The 25376-nt window shown below is 39.3% G+C and overlaps 1 protein-coding gene and 2 long non-coding RNA genes across 3 annotated transcripts in view; 1 reads left to right on the forward strand and 2 right to left on the reverse strand.

The window, feature by feature from the left end:
• Nucleotides 1-8667: 8667 nt before the first annotated feature.
• LOC117517581 lies at nt 8668-9783 on the reverse strand. Its single transcript, XR_004562760.1, has 2 exons — nt 9097-9783; nt 8668-9061 (listed from the first exon to the last, which is right to left on the reverse strand). It is a non-coding gene; the product is annotated as an uncharacterized LOC117517581 (long non-coding RNA).
• A 4437-nt stretch (nt 9784-14220) lies between these two features.
• LOC117517586 (oxysterol-binding protein-related protein 11-like) overlaps nt 14221-25376 on the reverse strand; it is a 38100-nt gene continuing 26944 nt past the window's right edge. The window contains exons 9-13 of the mRNA XM_034178679.1: nt 21626-22085; nt 19070-19256; nt 18245-18427; nt 17883-18036; nt 14221-15233 (exon numbers count right to left, since the gene is read on the reverse strand). Of these exons, the coding sequence (XP_034034570.1) occupies nt 15177-15233; nt 17883-18036; nt 18245-18427; nt 19070-19256; nt 21626-22085 (1041 nt within the window). The 3' untranslated portion in view covers nt 14221-15176. The remainder of the gene's footprint in view (nt 15234-17882; nt 18037-18244; nt 18428-19069; nt 19257-21625; nt 22086-25376) is intronic.
• LOC117517595 lies at nt 22056-22271 on the forward strand. The gene is made up of 2 exons (XR_004562766.1): nt 22056-22186; nt 22224-22271. It is a non-coding gene; the product is annotated as an uncharacterized LOC117517595 (long non-coding RNA).

Here is a 25376-nt window from a genome sequence, read left to right on the forward strand (position 1 = left end):
GAGACCAACAGTTATTAAAATAATGTTTTAGAGTGGTGAGTGTGACCTGATTACAGTGAGGCTGATCTCCCATTACCAATATTTTTTAGACGTTCACATTCAAAATATGAGTTAATCAGGCCTGATTGACACACAGCTTTGGACTGACATTATGAACATAGTGTCAGACGTGATTTTGCATCAGCTCATGCTCAGGGCACTCAAACGCACTTGTCTGGTATCATTAAAATAGTCAAGTTGCCCATCCAAATGTACATTATTTATTTCATGAAGCACTGAAGAAATGATAACAATGACATCTGAAATAATAGTGGTTAAGGTGTTGGGCTTGAGTCCAGAAGATCATGGGTTCAAATCCCCGCCTGACTGGAAAATCACTAAGGGTCCTTGGGCAAGGCCTTTAATCCCCTATTGCTCCCGGTGTGTAGTGAGCGCCTTGTATGGCAGCACCCTGATATCGGGGTGAATGTGAGGCATAATTGTAAAGCGCTTTGAGCATCTAATTCAGATGGAAAAGCACTATATAAATGCAGTCCATTTACCATTTACCATTTTGTAGACTGATGAGAGTAAAATTGTTCTTTTTGGGTCCAAGGGCCGCATACAGTTTGTGAGACGACCCCCAAACTCTGAAATCAAGCCACAGTTCACAGTGAAGACAGTGAAGCATGGTGGTGCAAGCATCATGATATGGGCATGTTTCTCCTACTATGGTGTTGGGCCTATATATCGCATACCAGGTATCATGGATCAGTTTGGATATGTCAAAATAATTGAAGAGGTCATGTTGCCTTATGCTGAAGAGGACATGCCCTTGAAATGGGTGTTTCAACAAGACAATGACCCCAAGCACACTAGTAAACCAGCAAAATCTTGGTTCCAAACCAGCAAAATTAATGCCTCGCAGATGTGAAGAAATCATGAAAAACTGTGGTTATACAACTAAATACTAGTTTAGTGATTCACAGGATTGCTAAAAAAAGCAGTTTGAACATAATAGTTTTGAGTTTGTAGCATCAACTGCAGATGCTACTATTATTCTAAACACCCCCTTTTCTACTTTTTTTTTTTTTTTTTACTAATAGCCCAATTTCATAGCCTTAAGAGTGTGCATATCATGAATGCTTGGTCTTGTTGGATTTGTGAGAATCTACTGAATCTACTGGTACCTCGTTTCCCATGTAACAATAAGAAATATACTCAAAACCTGGATTCATCTTTTTAGTCACATAGCACTACTATTATTCTGAACACTACTGTACAAATATAATGTACTCATGGTGTGTGCAGTCCAGTCCAATATGCAACAACTACTTCATGCTGCCTTTGCACAGAGTCATTTGCAGAACTGTGCACATCTGCATGATGATAAGCTGCGCGCTTGCTGCAATGTCTTATTTTATGATGTGGCAGTTTTTGGAAACTGTTTCACTGTAAGTTATGATGATTTTTAAGTGGAATCCTTCAAATCATAATCGTACTTTTTTTTTTACTCCCTAATATCGGCATCAGAATTTGCCAGGCTCTGCTAGTTTTTTTGTACTTGTTTGGCTGATTAACTGTTTTGTTTTAGTGGATACTGGCACATTCTCTGGCCTCATTTAGAAAGCAAAGTGGCCGATATGTAAAGCCGGTATCTTTTCTTTTTTTCTGGACAGGTTAGATGAATCCAAGTCCATCTGTAGAGACACCTGCTGTGTGCCCCATTATCTGTCATTGGAACTATGTAATCACAGACAGAACCTTGCAATAGTTCTGTCTTTACCAGTAATAATTGCATGGATAAAACAGACAAAGCAAGCACGGTCAGCTCGGTGCATCACTAATTCAGCAATAACTTTTTTTTTTTTTGCATTTCCTCACTAAGAGACTGCAGAAAATGTCATTACATAGACAGTCATGTACATGCCAGTGTTTCTGAATCCTGGTCCTCTGCACCCAGAGTACTGTACATTTTCCATTTCCATTAAATTGAAAAATATACAGTAGTAGGGGTGCTGAGGACCAGAATTGGGAGCTCTGGTGAAGTTTACATACACTCATCGTGGGCATGAATGTTATGGTAATTTTGGGCTTTTAATAAAGACCTTGAACTGCTCTGTTGCCAGGGTGGACTGATTGTACAGCATATATCATTAACAACTTAAAAAAAAACAAGAACTGTTTGCAAAGATGAATTTATTTTGGATCTTCACTAATCCACACATGGTCAAAATTATACATATAGGCTCAAATTGACACCATCAAACAAGGCAGAAATTTGCAGCTGCCCACATGGACAAGCCAAACGGCACACGGAGAAAGGTTTTATGGTCAGACAAGATGAAGATTAAGGTATTTGCTCACAATGACAAGAGGTATGATTGGACGAGTAAAGGCGAGGCTTTCAAACCAAAACACTGAACCAACTGTAAAGCATGATGGTGGTAGCATCATGCTCTGGGGCTGTTGTTCAGCCAGTGAAACTGGTGTTTTGCACAAAGTGGATGGAATAATGAAGGAGAAGGATTGCCTCCAAATTCTTCACTGTCACTTTAAATCATCAGCTAGATGGTTGTAACTTGGGCACAATTGGGTGTTCCAACAGGGCATTGATCCCAAACAAAAATCACAACTGTTTATTTGTTGGATAAAGCAGGCTAAATTTAAGCTTCTGAAATGGCCTTCCCAAAGCCCCAAACTAAATCCTATTGAAAATTTGTGGAGTATGCTTAAAAGCTGGGTCCATGCAAGCAAACCAATCAATTTAAATGAACTCTACCAATTCTTTCAAGAACAGTGGTGAATGTCCAGCCAGAATTATGCCAGAAGCTTGTTGATGGCTCACAAAAGCATCTTGGCAAGGTGCAGCTTGCTAAAGGACATTTAACCAAATATTAGTGGAGGTGTTTTTATATAATGGAGCTTGTATGCATATCGTATAGGGCCCAGAGCCAAGTCCACCTTTTTTTTTTTTTTAAAGAAAATTGGTTAAACACTGACTTAAAATTTTTTTAATTAAAGTTTATTAAAGGCTCACCTAAAATAAATTAAGAGCAAAAAAAAAAAAAAAAAGCAAAATACTTTTCACAGTGTTTTTCCTCATCTCACCTGCATCTGACTTGTGATGTCATCAGTTTGTCCTGTACTCTTATTGTGAAAGTGATCTGTGACAATGGCTAGCCTTGTACAAGCAATAGTCACATGGTGAAAGAGCTACTTTCAGCTTGTGTTTGTCTGACAAAAGTCATTTTTACATCTGCAAAGTGAATTCCTTGTCAGATGATGTCCACAAAATTCGACAAACTTTTGTGCATTTTCAAAACTTTGAGCAGAGATGAAGTGGAGGCCTCGAAAAAAAATCCCGACACCTTTGTTTGCTGGTTTGTGCTTTGCTTGTTTTGTTTTTTTTTCTGCAGCTGTCTGATGGATCATTCTGGCTTTCTGACTGACTAAACGACAGCACCAGCCAACAAAAGACCAGCACAGGAGAGCGCTCTCGCATCAGTCAGATCTTAAAGGTTCTGGAGAAAACTGTTGAGTCATGGCGGCCACATGAATCATGCTTGTTTTGCAGAAGCTGCAGAATCTCAAATTTCTTGATGAATTCTTTAACTTTTAAAACAACATAAGCTTCTTTTTTTTCTATTTTAAATCTACAAAAACCAGTCATTTAAATGTTCCACACAGTTAATGTGCGAGTGTGTGATCAGCACCATGGACAGCTGCCCTAAAGAAGCTCTAAATGTGCATGTGAATCTTTTTACAAACAGCTTTTAAAAGTGCATGAAATAATTTATCACTGTCGGCTGCATTCAGCCTTCTTCTGACAGAGCTGTTGATTGTATTTTCCAGAACCAGAGAAGACTGTTCGTCATCTGGCTGTGGTGTCAGAGTCGACCACCTCAGATCCGCCTTCTGTGACCTACACATCAGCTGCTAGAAAACAAACAATTAGAAAAACAGAGTCACTGCTCATTTACTACACATCAGTTCAGTATTTTTAGAAGACAGATGGAACAGTGAGGGTATTAGACTTACTGACATCATTCGACCTTTTTGATGTTATGAGACTGATTGTTAAAATATGGAAAGAGAAAATAAAAACAGTGAAACATTTGTACTATTTGACCAATACTTTGGTCAAAAAGTGGTATTTCTTTTAAAGACCCTGTGTTTTCCCCCCATCAGGCTCCATAGTGGCTACAACGATCTACAGCATGACTGGACTCAAGAGGTCCAGAAGGAACTGGAAGATCAAGATGCCTTATCCATCCGCAGCTTGTGAAGTTGTTCAGATGCTGCTGTTCCTGTGTTTTCTAGCTCACTTTCTCTGATGAAGAGTGATCTTGTACCACATGTGGCTATGTGGATGGAGGTAGACATCACGGTGAGCAGGCCACCAACTCCAGTTGCAGTAGATATTGTGGTAAACAGGCCACCAAGTCCAATGGAAGTGGATGTAACAGTGAGCGGACTGCCAATGTCAATGGAGGTAGATGTCTTGGTGAGCAGGGCTACCATCTCCAGTGGAGGCAGACCATGTCCCTCCAGCAGCTCCAGTGACTGCTAGGAAGAAGAAGAAGAAAAAAATAGTGCCACAGTCTCTGTAGCTCACCTGGACGATACAAGACATCACAGTTTCAGCTAGAAAAGTGGGCATGGCCAAACTGCAAAGATTGTATCAAGGTCAAAATGAAAAAAAAAAAATCTTATAAACCCATCACATATGTTTTGATGTTACCTACGAGCTACCCTTGTACCAAATTTCAGCTCAGTTTCTTTAAAAACTGGTGACCAGCGGCTCTAGGTGACACTTTCAATATAGCCACCATGGCAGCCATAGTTGAAATTGGATCACAATGCCTCAAGCAAACATTGGTGTTATCATGGGTAGGAACATACTCTCCAAGTTTGAGCTTCATTGGTTCAGTAGTTTCTGAGATGATGTTTAAAGCGACAACTGGAAAGTGGGTTCGATCACAGTCCAAGGGTCACGTCAAGATCAAAACTGAAACTGTCGCAAAGCATGTCGCGTATGTTTTTAGGCTTGCTGATTGCTACCCATGTGGCAAATTTCAGTTCAATTGCTCCATAAATGGCTGACAAATGGCTACATATGCGATTTTCAAGATGGACATCATGGTGGCCGTATTTAAAATTGGATCAGAACACCTCAAACTAACCTTGGTGTCCTCATGTACCTTTGGTCCAGGTGAGCTAAACAGAAGATGATGACAAAGCACATTTTGTTCTTGTACGCTCATCAGAATTTGTCAGCAGGGTTTTTAAGTAATCCTAAATACTAACTTCCCAGAACAGGAAGTGTACTCAGTCTGGAACCTTGAGCCCAACTCCAGAGCTACAGTTGCTGCCTTGATCAAGGACACAAAAAGGAAGACGACCCTAATGTACAGGCTTTGATGGTGGGAGGAAACAAGCATGTCCCAAGGAGACAACATGCAAACTCCGCTCAGAAATGAACCGAGCATGGGTGGATTCAAACCCAACACCTTCCTGGTGTGAAGACAGAGTCTATTCCAGCGGACATAGGGCTTGAGTCAGGGTCCACCGTGGACGGGACGGCAGCCTGCCACAGGGCCACATAATAGCAGTGTTTAAAAAGTGAATAAAGCTCAAAATTCTTAGAATAGCTTTTATTTCCAAACACACAGATGCATTCGGAACGGTGCACATTCTATTCCAAATCAGAACATGAAGGAAAATTCATCAAATTTGTTATTACTTGGCTCTAATGGCTCTAATTTAAGGACGAAGGCAGCGAATGCTGGTTGTTGTGCATTTTACTTTGAAACTCTGAGTAAAATGGGTGGTTCCAGACACTGTTCTGAAGAAAAGCGTACTTTAATTAAAAAGTTGATTGGAGAGGAGAAAACGTATAAAGAAGTGCAGAAAATGATCAGCTGCCCAGCTAATATGATCTCAAATCCTTTAAAATGGCAACAAATCCAGAAAGACCTGGAAGATAATGGAAAACCACCATTTAAATGGATCAAAGAACAGACAGAATGGCAAAGACACTGACAATGAACAGCTCCAGGGTGATCAAAGAAGGTCCAAAGTTACCTGTGAGTACTGTAACAACTAGAAGACACCTACGTGAAGCCAAGCTATGGACAAGAAGCCCCCAAAAAGTCCCGTTGTTGAAAAACCACATGTGCTGAAGAGATCACAATTTGACAAAGAACATTAACTGTATTAAAGAGAAATGGTTCAACATTTTGTGGACTGATAAAAGCAACATTGTTCTTTTTGGGTCTAGGGGCCACAGACAGTTTGTTAGAAAATACCCCCCCCCCCCCAAAAAAAAACTGAATTCAAGCAGCAGTACACTGTTAAGATAGTGAAGCATGTTGGAGCAAGTATCATATGTGGATGTTTCTCATACTATGGTGACGGGTTTATTTATCACACAGGGATCATGGATCAGTTTGAATACATCAAAATACGAGGTCAAATAAGAGGTCATGTTGTCTTATGCCAAAGAGGAAATGCACTTGAAATGGGTGTTTCAACAAGACAACCCCAAAAACACCAGCACGTGAGAAGCATCTTGGTTCCAGACCAACATGATTAATGTTCTGGAGTGGCCAGCCCCATCCTGTGACCTTAATCCAATAGAAAGCTTGTGGGTTGACATCATAAACGTTGTTTCTGAGGCAAAACCAAGAAATGCAGAGGAATTGTGGAATGTAGGCAAATGGTCCTGGGCTGGAATACCTGTTCACAGAAGTTGGTCGATACAGATGTGAAGCTGTTCTCAGAAACAGTGGTTATAAAACTAAATATTAGTTCAGTGATTCACAAGAAAGAAAAATCAATACATTTTCAGTTTAAATGTTTGTAAATAACAATGCAGACACTGCTATTTTTTTTTAACAATTCCTTTTTCTTCACTTTCTGTGAAGTAATACATTTGACAAGCTTTTTCTTCATGTTTTGATTTGGAACAGAATGTGTAGTGTTCCCAATGCATTTGTATGCCTAAAGCTCAAAATTCTTAGAACTGCTTTTATTTTTTTATTTTTTTTTAAACACGCACAGCTATACATCCGACATGAATGCAAACACATTCAAATGGGCAATTTAGAGTTACAAATTCATGTTTACGAACATGGGGAGAACATGCAAACTCCACACAGAAAGGACCAGGTGGGAAGTGATCCCACAACATTGCTGTGAGGGAAAACAGTGCTAACCACTAATCCACTGTGCCACCCTTTACTTCTCATGACAGAGGATAATTCAAACAAATCATCTCCTTCAAATTCATGCTTTAAACATAAGGATTAATATTATAGAGATGCTATATACATTTTAAAACTTAAACATTTTAAATATGGCTACAAACTGAATTGAAATTAATTAAAATAAGCCCCTTCAGCTGCTCCCTTGTTTTTCCACAGCAGATCCAAGGTGGGGTCTGCATGTTGATGTGGCACAAGTTTTACGCCGGATACCCTTCCTGACACAACTCCACATTCCACAGAAAAATGTGGCAGGGGTGGGGTTTGAACCGGGAACCTTCTCCACTGAGACCAAGTGCACTAAACACTTGGGCACTATTATGGGTAGAACTTTCCGTCTGATGGCAGACAGACGTTTTTTCTGCCCGGCCCTGCTCCATGTTCACACATGGCGGAACTCAAAGCTCCACCTGCTGCTCATAATGAGAAACACAGTCGACCTGACGTTATGCGTCCAGCACAAGTACGCCAACACCGGCAGATTCACTTATGAAAAAAATAAGTTTGAAAAATTTGCTAGTTACTCACAAGCGAGTGGTAGAGAAGCTTGAATCTTCAACTGGACTGGGTTGCTTGACACGAGGACATTTCGCTTCAAATCGTAGAAGCTTAAATTCTTGCTCTGGTAGTCTGACTTCTGTCTTGACTCGTGTAGAGAATAACAGAAGCTACAAAAGCTGGAGTTTTAAACCAGACCCCTCCTCCTACCGAGAGGCAGACTGCTATTGGCTAGTGACTAAACAATTGCTCAAATTAGCACCTATTGTGCTCTAGTTAGCACCCTCCTAATGACAGGGTAGCTGTCCCTCCTAACGATGGGACTGACGCCTCTCCTGATGACGTGAATGACTTATTACCATTAACAAAAGACTGAAACTGCTTAGACCTGAGTACCCCATTGTAAACAGGGGACAAAGCGTGTCTCAGACCCTCCCCAGTTAAGGCTGGGTTTCAACTGATTCACATACCATGCCTCCTTCACTCCTCTCTCAAACCATTTCTTCTGTCTGGCTAAGATTTTAACTTCCTTGTCCTCAAATGTGTACTTAGTGTCTTTAAGGTGGAGATGAACTGCAGACTGAGATCCACTGGCGCCCTCTCTGCAGTGCTGGTATAGCCTTTTGTGCAACAGCTGCTTAGTCTCACCTATGTAGTGTTCGTTACAGTTTTCCTGACATCTGATAGAATACACTACATTGCTCTGTTTGTAACTAGGGATCATGGCTTGTCAAAAGACTTGAGTAACGAATTGTTGTCTGATCAATAAAATATCAGGAAATGGTGAAAAACAAATTGACCAGTGTGATCAGGAATTTGACTCATCACTGCCCCTCCCTTAAAAAACAAAACAAAAAAAACAAACAAAATAAAAAAACACAAGCGGGTAGAAAAAAAAAACAAAAAACAAAAACATGCCACACATCTGATACACAATTTATTTGATTATCACATTTCTCTACATCAGGATGCCTTCAAAGTCAGTGCATTTTTACAGCAGAACAAACAGTGAAAACAGAGTGAAAATGGTGATTCAAAGTGCAGTTCTCCAAATGTCAACCACTAAAGGCTGGAGCCAAACAGATTCTTTAAGAAGAGATCAGATATTTAAAAAAAAAAAAAAAAATGTGCTAACGCTGGAAAGACAGAGTTTGCATAAGGCACCGAGACGCTGAGGGAGTAGCTTATCAATGGCAGCATGGATTTCTATGCATCCCTCCTCGTTTTATAGCAAAAACTGAAGTGATGATATTCTTTTGAAGAAAGGTAGCCAAAACCTTAAAAAAGTACTTCACAGTATAATAAAATCAGAACTTCTGCATCTGCTTGAAAGAGAGTAAGAGATTGAGACATTTCAATTCCTTTACAGAAAGTGGGTTTGGAAAAAAGAAATTAAAGCACAACATACAGGAGAAGCTCACATTCAACAAAAACAGTATTTATTTCAATGTCAAAAAAAACAAAGGAGCAAATTTGACTAAAAGCTTTTTCAGCAAACGTTAAGAATGTACAGTTTGTAAAGTGGACACGTGAGTATTACACTTCAATCAGTGCTGTCATGCATCTAAGAGTTCTTCCATCCACTGCAAAGCCACAGAACACAAGAAAACAGGCGCATTCCTCAAACAAAAAGTTACATCCTTTAATTTTGGTTACGTTGTACGCTTGCTTTACTTTGTATGCTTAAATTCATACATTATTATTTTAGTCCTTTAATCACCTGCAACAGATTTGTTTGTTTGACAGAGTGATCAGCAACTATTTGAAATGCTGAATTTGTCAAGGAGACAATGACATCAATTTTTACTTATTACAATCTCTGACGCATTTTAAATGTCTTAAAACAGATTTAAACCAGATGACAACTCACTTTGCATCAAAGTTGAAATGCTCTAAACCCAATTTGTCTTAAATGGGTTTTACCTCCACCAACGAAGTTGGGCAGCGGTTATGTTTTTGCCCGTTTGTTTGTGAACAGCTTGGATCCCACAATTTTTCATACATCATTATGAAATTTTTATTGAAGATTTATATCCTGATAGGCAAGAACTGATTCAATTTTCGTGGTCATAGGTCAAAGGTGAGAGTCAGGAAAAATCCCTATCTTTAAAAGTGAACAAATTTTCAAAAATTCATAACTGTCACAAAAGATTGCGTTTCTTTCATATTTGAGAGTGTTGGGTAGGATGGTACAATTTATCGCCAGACAAAGTTTGATCTCGATTTGATCCAGATTACAGATTTTGTGGCCATTTAAATTTAATATTGAAAAGCCCTTTTGCTGTACATTTTGCATTATATCCAAATCAAAAGTGCCTCAATCACTCATTTGTGACAGGTGCAAACGGGCACTCTCCATGAACAGACGAAGTTTGATCCACATCTGATCTGTGTTGCAGATTTAGTGGATATTTGATTAACATTTAAAAGCCCCTGTGGTCTATATTTTGTATTATATTTTAGCTTATGTAAAGCTACCTATAACAGGACTTTGACCCTGAAATTTTTCTCCAAGGTAAAAATTTGTGGAATTGGAAACTAGTGTTGGCGGAGGTTTATGCTCTACGACCACAGTGCTCTAGCACCATTATATATCAGGGTTGAAAAGTAAATCTGTCTTAAACCACTGTCACCACTCTCAACACATCTTATACAGGTTTACACCAGACAATGTACTTTATGTCAATGCTAAAATCTGCTCAACCAAACAGTAAATAGTTTTAAACTGGTTAAACTGTCAAGGACAGAATGTTTTAAATCATACTAGCTGTATTTCCAACTTTTTAGGCTGTTAAAAAATGTTTTTGAATCTATAAATAATGGTTGATTACTATTAATTTAAAGACATCTTGAATTTTGAATCTGATGAACATTTTTCTTTTTTCAACTTTGTGATAGCATTACATCACTGGTTTGAATATATTCAGCTACAATCTTTTGCGTGATTCAAAATTTCTCAGAGATAACTTAAATAGGTTTTCTGTCCAAAATGTAAAGAAATTAACTAAACATCAAAGTCAAAAACAGCTCATCTCAAATTTAGCCTCGAGTGTCGGACCATTTAAAAACGGATACAATCTGGTTTAAAACCCTTTGACAGCACCTTAAAAACTCCACAAACCCACTGTTGATGAATATAAATACAACCCCTGGCAAAAAGTATGGAATCACCGGACTCGGAGGATGTTCATTCAGTTGTTTAATTTTGTAGAAAAAAAGCAGATCACAGACATGACACAAAACTAAAGTCATTTCAAATGGCAACTTTCTGGCTTTAAGAAACACTATAAGAAATCAAGAAAAAAAGATTGTGGCAGTCAGTAACGGTTACTTTTTAGACCAAGCAGAGGAAAAAAAAAATATGGAATCACTCAATTCTGAGGAAAAAATTATGGAATCACCCTGTAAATTTTCATCCCCCAAATTAACACCTGCATCAAATCAGATCTGCTCATTGACACTGACCCTATGCCATGACATTGACCCTATGCCATGACATTGACCCTATGTGTCTTTTTGCAAGGAATGTTTTTGCAGTTTTTGCTCTATGGCAAGATGCATTATCATCTTGAAAAATGATTTCATCATCCCCAAACATCCTTTCAATTGTCCAAAATATCAACGTAAACTTGTGCATTTATTGATGATGTAATGAAAGCCATCTCCCCAGTGCCTTTACCTGACATGCAGCCCCATATCATCAATGACTGTGGAAATTTACATGTTCTCTTCAGGCAGTCATCTTTAGAAATCTCATTGGAACGGCACCAAACAAAAGTTCCAGCATCATCACCTTGCCCAATGCAGATTCGAGATTCATCACTGAATATGACTTTCATCCAGCCATCCACAGTCCACAATTGCTTTTCCTTAGCCCATTGTAACCTTGTTTTTTTCTGTTTAGGTGTTAATGATGCCTTTCGTTTAGCTTTTCTGTATGTAAATCCCATTTCCTTTAGGCGGTTTCTTACAGTTCGGTCACAGACGTTGACTCCAGTTTCCTCCCATTCATTCCTCATTTATTTTGTTGTACATTTTTCGATTTTTGAGACATATTGCTTTAAGTTTTCTGTCTTGACGCTTTGTCTTCCTTGGTCTACCAGTATATTTGCCTTTAACAACCTTCCCATGTTGTTTGTATTTGGTCCAGAGTTTAGACACAGCTGACTGTGAACAGCCAACATCTTTTGCAACATTGCGTGATGATTTACTCTTTTTTAAGAGTTTGATAATCCTCTCCTTTGTTTCAATTGACATCTCTCGTGTTGGAGCCATGATTCATGTCAGTCCACTTGGTGCAACAGCTCTCCAAGGTGTGTTCACTCCTTTTTAGATGCAGACTAACGAGCAGATCTGATATGATGCAGGTGTTAGTTTTGGGGATGAAAATTTACAGGGTGATTCCATAATTTTTTCCTCAGAATTGAGTGATTCCATATTTTTTTCCTCTGCTTGGTCTAAAAAAGTAACCGTTACTGACTGCCACAATCTTTTTTTCTTGATTTCTTATAGTGTTTCTTAAAGCCAGAAAGTTGCCATTTGAAATGACTTTAGTTTTGTGTCACGTCTGTGATCTGCTTTTTTTTCTACAAAATTAAACAACTGAATGAACATCCTCCGAGGCCGGTGATTCCATAATTTTTGCCAGGGGTTGTATGTGTAAAATGAGTTAAACCTGCCAACACAGACGTTACAAAGTTGAAGACAGCTTTACTGCTGGTTTAGACCAATTTACCAAGAGCAGAAAAAATAAATAAGACAACACCTGGTCCAAAATTGTCATTTTCCTCAACATCATTCCATCCTTGGTGCAAAACACTAAATCTGTGATATCAAAAAAAAAAAAAAATCAAAAAGATGTGAATCGTTAACATCTGTTTTAAATGAGTTTAAAATAACTCTGAAGTGGTTTAAACAAATAATTCCACTGTTTGTTAACAAAAAATGACTGCTACTGTGCATCCAGAAAGTATTCACAGTGCTTCACCTTTTCCACTTTTTATGTTACAGCCTTATTCCAAAATACAGTAAATTCATTTTTGTCCCTCAAACTTCCACTCACACCCCATAAGTTTTTTTTTAATTTTTGCAGCTTTATTAAAAATAAAAAACTAAGAACTCACGTGTACATAAGTATTCACAGCCTTTGCTCAATACTTTGTTGATGTACCTTTGGCAGCAATTACAGCCTCAAGTCTTCTTGAATATGATGCCACAAGTTTGGTGCACCTATCTTTGGGCAGTTTTGTCCATTCCTCTTTGCAGCACCTCTCAGGCTCCATCAGGCTGGATGGGGAGCGTTGGTGCACAGCCATTTTCAGATCTCTCCAGAGATGTTCAGTCAGATTCAGGTCTGGGCTCTGGCTGGGCCACACAAGGACATTCACAGAGTTGTCCTGAAGCCACTCCTTTGATATACTGGCTGTGTGCTTAGGGTCATTGTCCTGCTGAAAGATGAACCGTCACCCCAGTCTGAGGTAAAGAGCGCTCTGGAGCAGGTTTTCATCCAGGATGTCTCTGTATATTGCTGCATTCATCTTTTCCTCAATCCTGACTAGTCTCCCAGTTCCTGCTGCTGAAAAACATCCCCACAGCATGATGCTGCCACCACCATGCTTCACTGTAGGGATGGTGTGTGGTTTCCTCCAATCATGACCTGGCATTCACACCAGAGAGTTCAATCTTTGTCTCATCAGACCAGAGAATTTGGTTTCTCCTGGTCTGAGAGTCCTTCAGGTGCCTTTTGGCAAATTCCAGGTGACCTGCCGTGTGCCTTTTACTAAGGAGTGGCGTCTGGCCACTCTACCATACAGGTCTGATTGGTGGATTGCTGCAGAGACTGTTCTCCTTCTGGAAAGTTCTCCTCTCTGCACAGAGGAATGCTGGGGCTCTGACAGAGTGACCATCGGGTTCTTGGACACCTCCCTGACTAAGACCCTTCTCCCCAATTGCTCATTTTAGCTGGGCAGCCAGCTCTAGGAAGAGTCCTGGTGGATCAAAACATCTTCCATTTATGGATGATGGAGACCACTGAGCTCATTTGGACCTTCAAAGCAGCAAAAATAGTTCTGTACCCTTCCCCAGATTTGTGCCTTGACACAATGCTGTCTCAGAGGTTTGCAGACAATTCCTTTGACTTCATGCTTGGTTTGTGCTCTGACTTGCACTGTCAACTGTGGGACCTTGTATGTCGACAGGTGTGTGTCTTTCCAAATCATGTCCAATCAACTGAATTTATCCCAGGTGGACTCAAATTAGGCTGTAGAAACATCAAGGATGATCAGTAGAAACAGGAATGCAACTGAGCTCAATTTTGAGCTTCGTGGCAAAGACTGTGAATACTTATGTGCTAGTCATTTCTTAGTTTTATTTTTTTATAAGTTTGCAAAACTCTCTCCCAAAAAACAAACAAACAAACAAAAAAAGCTTTTTCACATTGTCATTATGGGATATTGTGTGTAGAATTTTGAGAAAAATGAATGTGATCCATTTTGGAATAAGGCTGTAACATAAAATGTGGAAAAAGTGAAGCACTGTGAATACTTTCCGGATGCACCGTACATTTCTTTTAATATCTCAAGAAGGAAAACCTCAATTAAGATGGATTAAATCAAATTATAGTATTTCCCCCACTGATAAATTATAAGTCTAAAAATCTAGTGTTTTTTATCTGATAAATTATTGAAATAATTGATGATCAAAATAGTTGAGAATTGCTCTTCTGACAGCTAAATTATTGATTGTATCAACTGTATATGAAATCTGTTTTGAAGATTCAAACAATCAAACTCGTGCCTTCAGACTGTTAGCTTGTTGTTAAGGTCATAATACTGCCTGCATGTAAAACACTAAATAGTGGGAGGGGCTTCTGTGACCGAACACGGGAAATGATTAACGCCGACTTCAAATGTTAAATTAAGAGTGGCACTCGATCAGCCATGTTTGTAATTTTGTAGGATTTGATAAGCAGATGTTTTACTGTATGTGATTCCTTCAACTGTAGCCGAAAACAACTTTTTCTTGATGTTTAGTCTTACTGTTGGAAGAAACTATCCACCTCCTTTAATGAAACAAACAAACAATATGTGCATCCATGTTGCTCTGCAGAAGTGGAACTTAAAGGATCATTCATTGGATTATCTTAAGGCTGTGTTTGAGTACCGTTAACTGTACAATATGCGCTTCTGTTAACAGTTATTAAAAAACCAAAAAAAAAACTGCAGTACAAAAGCTTGTACTTAGAGGCTTGGTGTATATGGTGAGGGAAATCCGAGACCACGCTCAGTCATACCGTGTCTCTCTCGTTCTCGTCAATAAGTCAGTGCAGTTCATGCGGACGTAAACCATCAACCATGTGTGTGCACATCCAAACTCACACAACCTTCAATCTATAACAACATCCAGGGCACTGGCTGGAGGGGACCGGGGGCACTAGGATTTGAAAGTAGATTTTTTCCACAGTGGTTTGTGATACATCCAGCCGTCACCCTGGAGGACACAAGACAATATATGAGGGTTTTTACATTTGTCTAACAATATGCAAGATTTACTCCAGATGATTTCAAGACCAGGATGGCAGAGGTTGTCTGAGGACATTACATCTCACATCATGAAGGTTTTTGACAAGACTGTACTTTTTTTGGGAATTGACTGTTGAGACTAGAGCAGTGATTCCCAAAACATGGGCCGCGGTTGCATCAAAGGTATTCTCTCTCACATACACACCATGTCTAGATGTTGTCCATTAAAATAATTAACATTGTTTGGCAGTTCAAAATGTATGTGTCTTAGTCTTTGCTCAGATTGCCAGTTGAAATCAGATTAATTTCATATCCGATCAACACGTCATACATAGCAAGTGATGAGATCTGATCTGTGTGGCTGTGTGTCAATCCTCATTTGCCGCTTGGTTGCTATAGTAATGCAGTTACACAAGAGTCATGACAGCTGCTCACTGTCACCCCGCTGTTTAATTTTTTCCCCAAACGCTGCAACTAAACTCACATGGAGCTCTGACTGACTGGACCCGGCATAATAAAATGATCTCCACTGACTGTGGTTTTATAAGCATTTATTATGCATCTGTGCTGCTGTCGCTTGATGGCTGTGCACACATATAAAAAGTGATTGCGCCCTAACTCACCTCTAAAGCAGAGTTACAAAACACAGAGTGTGGAATAAAAGGCATTAATTATGTGGAAAGATCGAGGCAACTCCACAATACTGCCTGCTGTGCACACACATGCAACTGCTGCATGTGAGGCGCATGTCTGACGAGTGCACTCTACATTATTTGTCTCTGATATGGCTGTTATTCTACACCCTCCATCTTTCAGGACTTTTTATGTGATTTTACAAGTTACTTTGGGCTTGTGTGTGTGTGTGTTTGTACACTTTATTTTTTTGCACCGTCACCTGGCAAGCTCCTTGTCAAGCTCACAAAGGGGATCCTTCTGGCCTCGTTTACACTGCCAGTTCAAATGAGATTTTTTGCAAATCTGATTAGAATCAGATCTCACTGATTGACTGCCCACATTACATATATACAGCAAGTGACCAGATCTGATCTGTGTGTCCACAGTAACATTGTCTTATCCATGTTGATTGCTATGATAACAGGCTGTGCCAAGGGAAAACATGGATGACAGCAAACTGTGCCTACTTCTGTCCAAAATGGTTATGTGGACCCCAAATAGAAAATAGGCACTTTATTTTTTTTGTCTGACCATGGTTTATTATTGCCCTCCATGATCTGTTTTCTTTTACTTTTTTCCCAATTAACTACATAATTTTAGTTTCTGTCATGCTGTGAGTGATGCCAAAGACATTTTGAAATCGTACTTGAGCAATTGAAACATTCAGATTAAAACTTATTTGCAAAAAGCGATGTGAATCACAATTCAAACCACTTCTGTATCTGGTTTGAATCTCTTTTGGGAAAAAGAAATATAACAATGCTAAAATACTCTCGGCCATATGAGAATTGCGTTCTTTATAATTTTCAGTATAATTAATTATTAAGATCTAACTGTCTAATTTGTACATGTTCAATAAAGCCCCTCTGTCAATCAATCAAAAACAATATTTACATTTTAATGGCATCTGCAGGAGGTCGTGCGTGTGTACGTGAGCTTTTGACAAGAGCGGAAGTTGTGCAAATCAAGGAATATTTCTAGATCACTCTCTGTGCATTTCCTGGTATTAATGAGACAAATGTAACTCCATAAGAAGTTAGCTTCGAGTTAGCGGAGGTTTGCATGCACACTAAAGTCTGCAAGATGTCTTGTAAATGACTCCAGAGGTGCTATCAGGTTACCAAAACAGCATTTTCAGTTTTGGAAGTGTTTATTTATCACTACATAATATATGTAAAAGTGGTTATATTTACACACAAACAAAACAGAGTTTCGGGGCGCTCTGACGTGCACTGTCAATTGTGGGACCTTTTAATGTAGACAGGTGTGTGCCTTTACAAATCATATCAAAATCAACTGAATTGATCCTAGGTGGACACCAATTAATCTGAAGAAACATCTCAAGGATGATCAGTGAAATCAAGGTGTGCCTGAGCTCAATTTTTAGCTTCATGGCAAAGGCTGTGAATACTTATGTACATGTGATTTCTTAGGATTTAAAAAGAATTTTTTCATAAATTTGCAAAAATCTCAAAAAACTTTTTTCACTGTCATTATGGGGTACCGTGTGTAGAATTGAGGGAAAAAAGTGAGTTTTTTCCATTTTGGAATAAGGCTGTAACATAGCAAAAGTGGTGTGAATACTTTCCAGATGCACCAAACTAAAAATCCAATTATGAGCGATAATGTAAACATGGCCTATGTGGCCAGAAAAATGCCAGACATAACAGAATCCAGTTTGAGTACTGAGACCAAAACGGATTTACAAAAATGCAATTTGAATCACATTTCATGCCACATACAAATGAGGCTTGAAACGGATTTGGAAAAACAGTTGCAATGCAACGTTTTTCCAGACTTGCAACGTGGAATCTGACTCATTTGAGATACACACATAAATAAAATTTTTACTGCCAGGTTGAACAAAATAACATTAAAAACACTTCAACGGGACAAAATAATTCATAGCGGTTATAGTTGTGGGTTTTTTCCCCAGACCAACCTCTCTGTCAAAGTATCTGGTCCTCCACGGTGTTTCCGTCTCTGCACGATGCCTCTCCTCTGTCCTCTGCCTCTCCTCAAGGATGCGCTTATGCTCCGTGGCTTTGTCAATATCTTTTTGCCGTAAGGCCTCAGTCACATGCTGCCACAGGCGCCTGAAATGCATTTGGCTAATTAAGCAACTTCTAATAGAAACATGCTAACTTAGTTCTTAGTCACGGCACAAACTGAAGTTACCAGATGGGAACAGGATTTCTCCTGACCCATTCCGACTCCTCAAACCTCATAACATTTAATAGGTTTGATTTAAACAAAGACATTTCTGAGCACGGGGTGAATGTCAGAAGGTGCTCATGTTCCCACCTGGACTCGGTTGGTCCTTGCTTGTCAATCGGTCGCACACGCTTTCTTGTTACGGGTAGCCGGGTGACGTCGACCACCTTCGTCTCACCGTTGGTGTGGCTGAACTCCAGCGTTCCGTTCCACTCGCCCTGAACACGACAAACCACTGTGTTGGAGGGGTTGTGCTTCACCTCTGCCGTTACTCTACATTTGGGCAGAAAGTAAACAACAGTTTAATATAATTATTATAGGTTATATTCAAAGGAATCCTCCAAATATGGCTGAAGTGACAGTAAACAAGTCCCTTCGGCTGCTCCCTTGTTACTCGGGGTTACCACAGCAGATCCAAGGTGGATCTGCATGTTGATTTGGCATAAGTTTTATGCCATGATGCCCTTCCTGACACAACTCCACAATATATAGAGAAATGTGGCAGAGGTGGGATTTGAACCAGGAACCTTCCACACTCCTTTAAATGCCTTGAAACTTCTTTAATTAAATACAGGAAGAGCAAACATTTCCACATTACATATATTTGAAGAATAACATGCAGGTAGCACCTAGCAAGATTTCTGAGATGCTCAAATGAAATTTTAAATGGATAAACAAAATGAACTTGCTATCCAAAAGATTTTTACACACAAAGCAAAAGCAAATAAAACCAGTAACACTTGAGTTCATAATGTGACATTTTATGGAAAGGAGATCTGGTGTGCTGCACAGTGCTTATTACTTATTTAACTGGCAAACAAATCAAACAAAATATGATTGATAATTATGAAAATAATTGGTATCAGGATCAGAGTGTCGCAGAATAGGTAAAAACTACAATGACATGGGACTCACTTGTGGAGTTTTCCACCATAAAACGGCTTCGTCTGGAAAGTGATGACTGCCGTGTAATCCGTTTTGGCGCAGCTGATGTTGACTTTGCCACCCAGTTCCACCCAAGGCACCGTGAGGATGGAGCGAGCGTACGCACAAGGCAGCGTGAAGGTGTATTCTTCATCATGCTCCAACAAATGTAGACAACCTGCAGACACAAACTCTCAATGATACATTACTATGAAAGCACATACCTCCCAATAATTGTACAAGTAATCTGATAAACATAGTTCCATTCATCTTCTATACACACTTATTTTAATTAAGAGTCGCAGGACAGCGCATACTTTCACAGAGACCAATCCATGTTGTGTTTAATTACCAGTGCCAAGAAATCTCAAGCAAATTAGCATTGTTTCTATAACAGCCAGACAGTTACAACTAACCAAAGTGGGACCATCTAAACAAGAGGAATGGTTACTCAAGAGAGATTAATCAGCTGGCCGATTATATGCCATTTTTACATAACTGGCCTTGGCTGGTGTCTGCACCCCTGTGGCCAATTTTAATTATACACACACACATATATATATATATATATATATATATATATATACGCGAGGGTAGGCTGAAAAGTTCTAAGGCTCACTATGATGCAGTTAGTGCATTAACTATATCATAGTGAGCCTTAGAACCTTTCAGCCTACCCTCATGTATATATATATATAAAGAAAACAGTCACATAGACAAAATTGTAGGCAAGCAATGTCAATTCTGTGAAATAATGTAATTTAATCCCCCTTGTGTCAATTTGCAGACAGAAAGGTGCCTTAAAACCATGATAATAAAACATGTCAATGCTGCATGTAGCTTTACTTAAGAGAAAACGGTAATATTTGAATTTGTACATTTCCATTAATTTCAACCATTTTTACCCGAGGCCAAAATATGGTCATCGGGTATTGCGAAGACTTTGTGTTTGTCTGTCTGCCTGTCTTCAGCATAAGTCCAGTTCTATTACTGCCACAGTGTTCAAATTCACAGGGAACATTCTTGGGGCACAGACCTTGGACAAGTTCAAAAATGGCTAACCTTGACCTATTTTAAGAGGTCAAAAGGTCATATTCCATTTCCTATTTTTATGCTCATACGGCCGAGGGTATTTTAGCATTGCTTTATATTAAAATTTTATATTCATCAGATTTATAAAAAAAGACAAACACTGAGCATTATATTCCAACCACTGTTCACAAGCTACACTGGTTATAGTTATTGTAGCCACCAGTGACCGACCAGTGTTGGTTGATTACTGGTGGCTACCATGATGACCATGAGCACGTTTGTTAGTGTAGTCACAGGTACAACATGTATCATTGAAAAGGTGCTTAGCTATCAAGGTGAATTGTAATTCAAGTTCTATTTTAAATTCACAGATGTTTTTTCCAAACTCAACATTTTCCTCGACAGTTACTGTAATAAGGTAATTTAAGCCCGACCAGCACCAGTGATCACAAATGAAATGCCAACAGCTGTCAAAACAAAATGAAAGACAATGACTGAACCCAACTGAAATATTGAAGCTTTCAAGTCACAGAAAGCAAACATTTTGAAAAATCTTTGCCAAAATGGAGTCAACCATTTGCTGAAAACTAATGGCTCACTTATGCACTCATTGCAAAACACACCTGCAGTGTTTGGAAGATGCAAAAACAGTAACATATTTGGCTTTTAACTTAACACATTAGGGCAGTAGTCATGACAATATAATAAAATAGAGGATCAACGACTGACGCCGTTCAGGATCTTTCAGATCAGTAGCAAAGGGAAACACAATGACGGGCTACATGTACATCGTGACTGTGACACACCTTTACTACATCCATGAACTGGTCTTTTCTCCAACACACACGGTTTTAACAGCTTTTATTGCTATAAATCCCTTTCACAATACATCAGTACGACTATGCTACGAAGGTCACATCTTATTTTGCTGGAGGAGTACTCAAAAATGAATGAAAATCTCAATCTAACTTGGTGAACTGAATCACCCCATCTTGAGATAGAAAAAGATATAAGTTCTATATAGGCCCAGAGGCCTGCTGGTGCCCGTGCATATTGCCAGATTCAGTAGCGTGAAGTGGATGCGTGCCTATGACTCCCCTTGGACTAGACGCCAGTCTGATGCAGATTAATTTCCCAGCCAAGGCTCATACCCATTTACAGCTGGGTGGACTGGGACAATGTAGAGTGTCTTGTCCAAGGACACAGACAGGTAGTGCATCCCACTCATCTTGAGACACATGTCCTTAAACTTTAGGTAGAGACAGAAAATTTGGAAATAACTGCTTTTAAAATTGCAAGTGACAGGACGTATGAACTTCAATGAGAACAAAATGGTGCATCAAACGTCTAAGTCCTACATTACATTTGAAGGATAAAGATGGTAGAAATTGAGTAATTCTTTCTAAAATCCTTGGACATCTTTAATGGTAGTTTACAAAAATATGCATCTATTTACTACCAAAAAAAAAAAAAAAAAGTTTTGAGAACATTCCCAATAACTCGGCCATTCTTTACCTTCCCCTATCATGGACACTCCAATGGACATCCCCATGAATTTGCTCTTGGTCCACACGTGTGTGTTCACACACATCCTCCTCTCCTGGCATTCAGCGTAGAAGCCTGACACAGGGGGGTGGTGCGACACCTGCTCTGCCACAAAGCGCACTTGGTAGGAGTCTTGGAGCTTAGGTGGTTCAGGACTTCCCTGTGTGGACTCCTTGGAGGCCTCTGGAGTCTTGGGTACCCTCCAGGAGCAGTGGAAGGTCTCACCAATGATGGGGTTGTAGGGCTTCTTGGCGATGGCCCCCTTACGGCCCTCGTGGAAAGAGGTGAGGTAGTACTCCACAAAACGGACCATGCGGTCCTCTGGGCTGCTGCCATCAGTAATAGCCACAAAGAGATTTGGATGTGACATAAAGTCTGCGTACATCTCCAGCAGCGAACGCTTCTCCAGAATGAAGGTGGGAAGCACAACCTGGAAATAAAAGTGGCAGGAATGTAATATCCTTTGTAAAAATCTGGCTCCTTCAACTGTGGATGTAATTATCTTTAATTCTTTTAGTGCACCATCACATGGTTTACCGTCAGTACACGGAGCATGTGACGTGCACAGACTTGACCCCGAGGTCACAGTGTCCACTAGACTTCCACCTGAGGTAAGCTAATGCATCTACAAGATAAAAATAAACAAGAAACCCAAGAGGAGGAGATACAAGGACAAACAAACTGACACGGGAGATAGAATGTCGTTCAAACCGATTCTGAATCCTCCACTTCGACTTTAAATGGGTCTGTCCAGAACCACAAGGAAAGATGTACAAATGAATAATTTAGCCTGGAATGTCATTACAAACTGAAAACCTTGCCATCCCATTTGGTAAACTTTTACTCTTTTTGTGACATTTGTGAATTTGTTTGGATTTCAATTAATTACATTAATTCCCAATTAAATTTATTTTATTTGTATAGGGCAAAATCACAACGCTGCTGCTTCAAAGTGCTTCACATGGATAGGGCCTAACCTTATGCTAAGGGAGGTGATACTAACGAAGAAACCTCAAGCAGACCAGACTCAGGGGTGACCCACTGCTTAGGCCATTCTAACAGTTACAAGGTTTTTACAAATTTTACAATACTTTCTTTACAAACAGAAGAATGACAAGAATGGAGCCCTTAATTTAAATTAAAAAGCAGTCCATCTTTGGTCTTTAGTCTCTGTGCCTCCAGGTGGCTAAACAGGTAGGTTTTCCTGGGGTCACTCCGGCGTGCTGGAATGCAGGGCCTGCATACAATGAAGGTTCAGTCAGTGCCTTGGACTAAGAGAAAAAGAGCAGAATCAGTTGGCTGGAAATAACCACATCTAAGGCATTAATTCACCAAGGAAACAGAAGTACAAAGGTGGCCACTGGGAGCTAGCCCTGTGCTTCATTAACAGACCCAGAATTTAGATGTAATTAGGCTGAGACCTGTTCTGCTGATAACAATATGAATTAAAAGGAGAGGAAACACAATTCCGTACTACAACCCCTGGCAAAAATTATGGAATCATCGGCGTCGGAGGATGTTCATTCAGTTGTTTAATTTTGTAGAAAAAAAGCAGATCACAGACATGACATAAAACTAAAGTCATTTCAAATGGCAGCTTTCTGGCTTTAAGAAACACTATAAGAAATCAGGAAAAAAAATTGTGGCAGTCACTAACGGTTATTTTTTTTTAGACAAAGCAGAGGGAAAAAAAAATGGAATCACTCAATTCTGAGGAAAAAATTATGGAATCATGAAAAACAAAAGAACGCTCCAACACATCACTAGTATTTTGTTGCACCACCTCTGGCTTTTATAACAGCTTGCAGTCTCTGGGGCATGGACTTAATGAGTGACAAACAGTACTCTTCATCAATCTGGCTCCAACTTTCTCTGATTGCTGTTGCCAGATCAGCTTTGCAGGTTGGAGCCTTGTCATGGACCATTTTCTTCAACTTCCACCAAAGATTTTCAATTGGATTAAGATCCGGAGTATTTGCAGGCCATGACATTGACCCTATGTGTCTTTTTGCAAGGAATGTTTTCACAGTTTTTGCTCTATGGCAAGATGCATTATCATCTTGAAAAATGATTTCATCATCCCCAAACATCCTTTCAATTGATGGGATAAGAAAAGTGTCCAAAATATCAACGTAAACTTGTGCATTTATTGATGACGTAATGACAGCCATCTCCCCAGTGCCTTTACCTGACATGCAGCCCCATATCATCAATGACTGTGGAAATTTACATGTTCTCTTCAGGCAGTCATCTTTATAAATCTCATTGGAACGGCACCAAACAAAAGTTCCAGCATCATCACCTTGCCCAATGCAGATTCGAGATTCATCACTGAATATGACTTTCATCCAGTCATCCACAGTCCACGATTGCTTTTCCTTAGCCCATTGTAACCTTGTTTTTTTTCTGTTTAGGTGTTAATGATGGCTTTTGTTTAGCTTTTCTGTATGTAAATCCCATTTCCTTTAGGCGGTTTCTTACAGTTCGGTCACAGACGTTGACTCCAGTTTCCTCCCATTCGTTCCTCATTTGTTTCGTTGTGCATTTTCGATTTTTGAGACATTGTTTTGTTGTGCATTTTCGATTTTTGAGATATTGCTTTAAGTTTTCTGTCTTGACGCTTTGATGTCTTCCTTGGTCTACCAGTATGTTTGCCTTTAACAACCTTCCCATGTTGTTTGTGCGTGATTCTTAGACTACGGGCACTTATTATGTATGAAAAACAGAAAAAAGGGGAAATTTCACACTTTTATAGTTATCTTTACAATGAAAGTGTGTTGGGAAATTTGTTCTAGTAGTCTATGATGACTTTTTCACCTTTTTTCAGCATCATTATATGCAAATATTCCCATTTTGTGCTTGTCCCACACCCAGACTTTTGATCTTCAATGATAAAAATGAATGGTAAAGAAATGTTTTTTCTAATGTTTTAAAATATCTCTGAATAAAATATCAGTAGAATAATCAAAACATAATTGGCTATTCAATGTCATACAACTGTTGTGATTTTTTTTTAAAACAAAATGTAGTTGTCCCACACTACTGCCGTAATCTCCACCACAACACTGTAATGTCCCTAAACAGTTTGTATGAAAGATTGTTTGGGTAGTTTCTATGGAGATAAACAGTGACATCAGAGCACATGTATATAGCGCCAAATCACAACAAACAGTTGCCCCAAGGCGCTTTATATTGTAAGGCAATGGTGTGGTGGAAATTACATTTACAAGGCCAATAGTGCCCGTAGTTAAAGAATCACCCTTGTATATTTGGTCCAGAGTTTAGACACAGCTGACAGTGAACAACCAACATCTTTTGCAACACTGTGTGATGATTTACCCTCTTTTAAAAGTTTGATACTCCTCTCCTTTGTTTCAACTGACATCTCTCGTGTTGGAGCCATGATTCATGTCAGTCCACTTGGTGCAACAGCTCTCCAAGGTGTGATCACTCGTTTTTAGATGCAGACTAACGAGCAGATCTGATTTGATGCAGGTGTTAATTTTGGGGATGAAAATTTACAGGGTGATTCCATAATTTATTCCTCAGAATTGAGTGAGTCCATATTTTTTCCCTCTGCTTGGTCTAAAAAAGTAACCGTTACTGACTGCCACAATTATTTTTCCTGATTTCTTATAGTGTTTCTTAAAGCCAGAAAGTTGCCATTTGAAATGACTTTAGTTTTGTGTCATGTCTGTGATCTGCTTTTTTTCTACAAAAT

The sequence above is a fragment of the Thalassophryne amazonica genome, chromosome 1 (genome assembly GCF_902500255.1).
Source record: "Thalassophryne amazonica chromosome 1, fThaAma1.1, whole genome shotgun sequence".
Taxonomy (NCBI): domain Eukaryota; kingdom Metazoa; phylum Chordata; class Actinopteri; order Batrachoidiformes; family Batrachoididae; genus Thalassophryne; species Thalassophryne amazonica.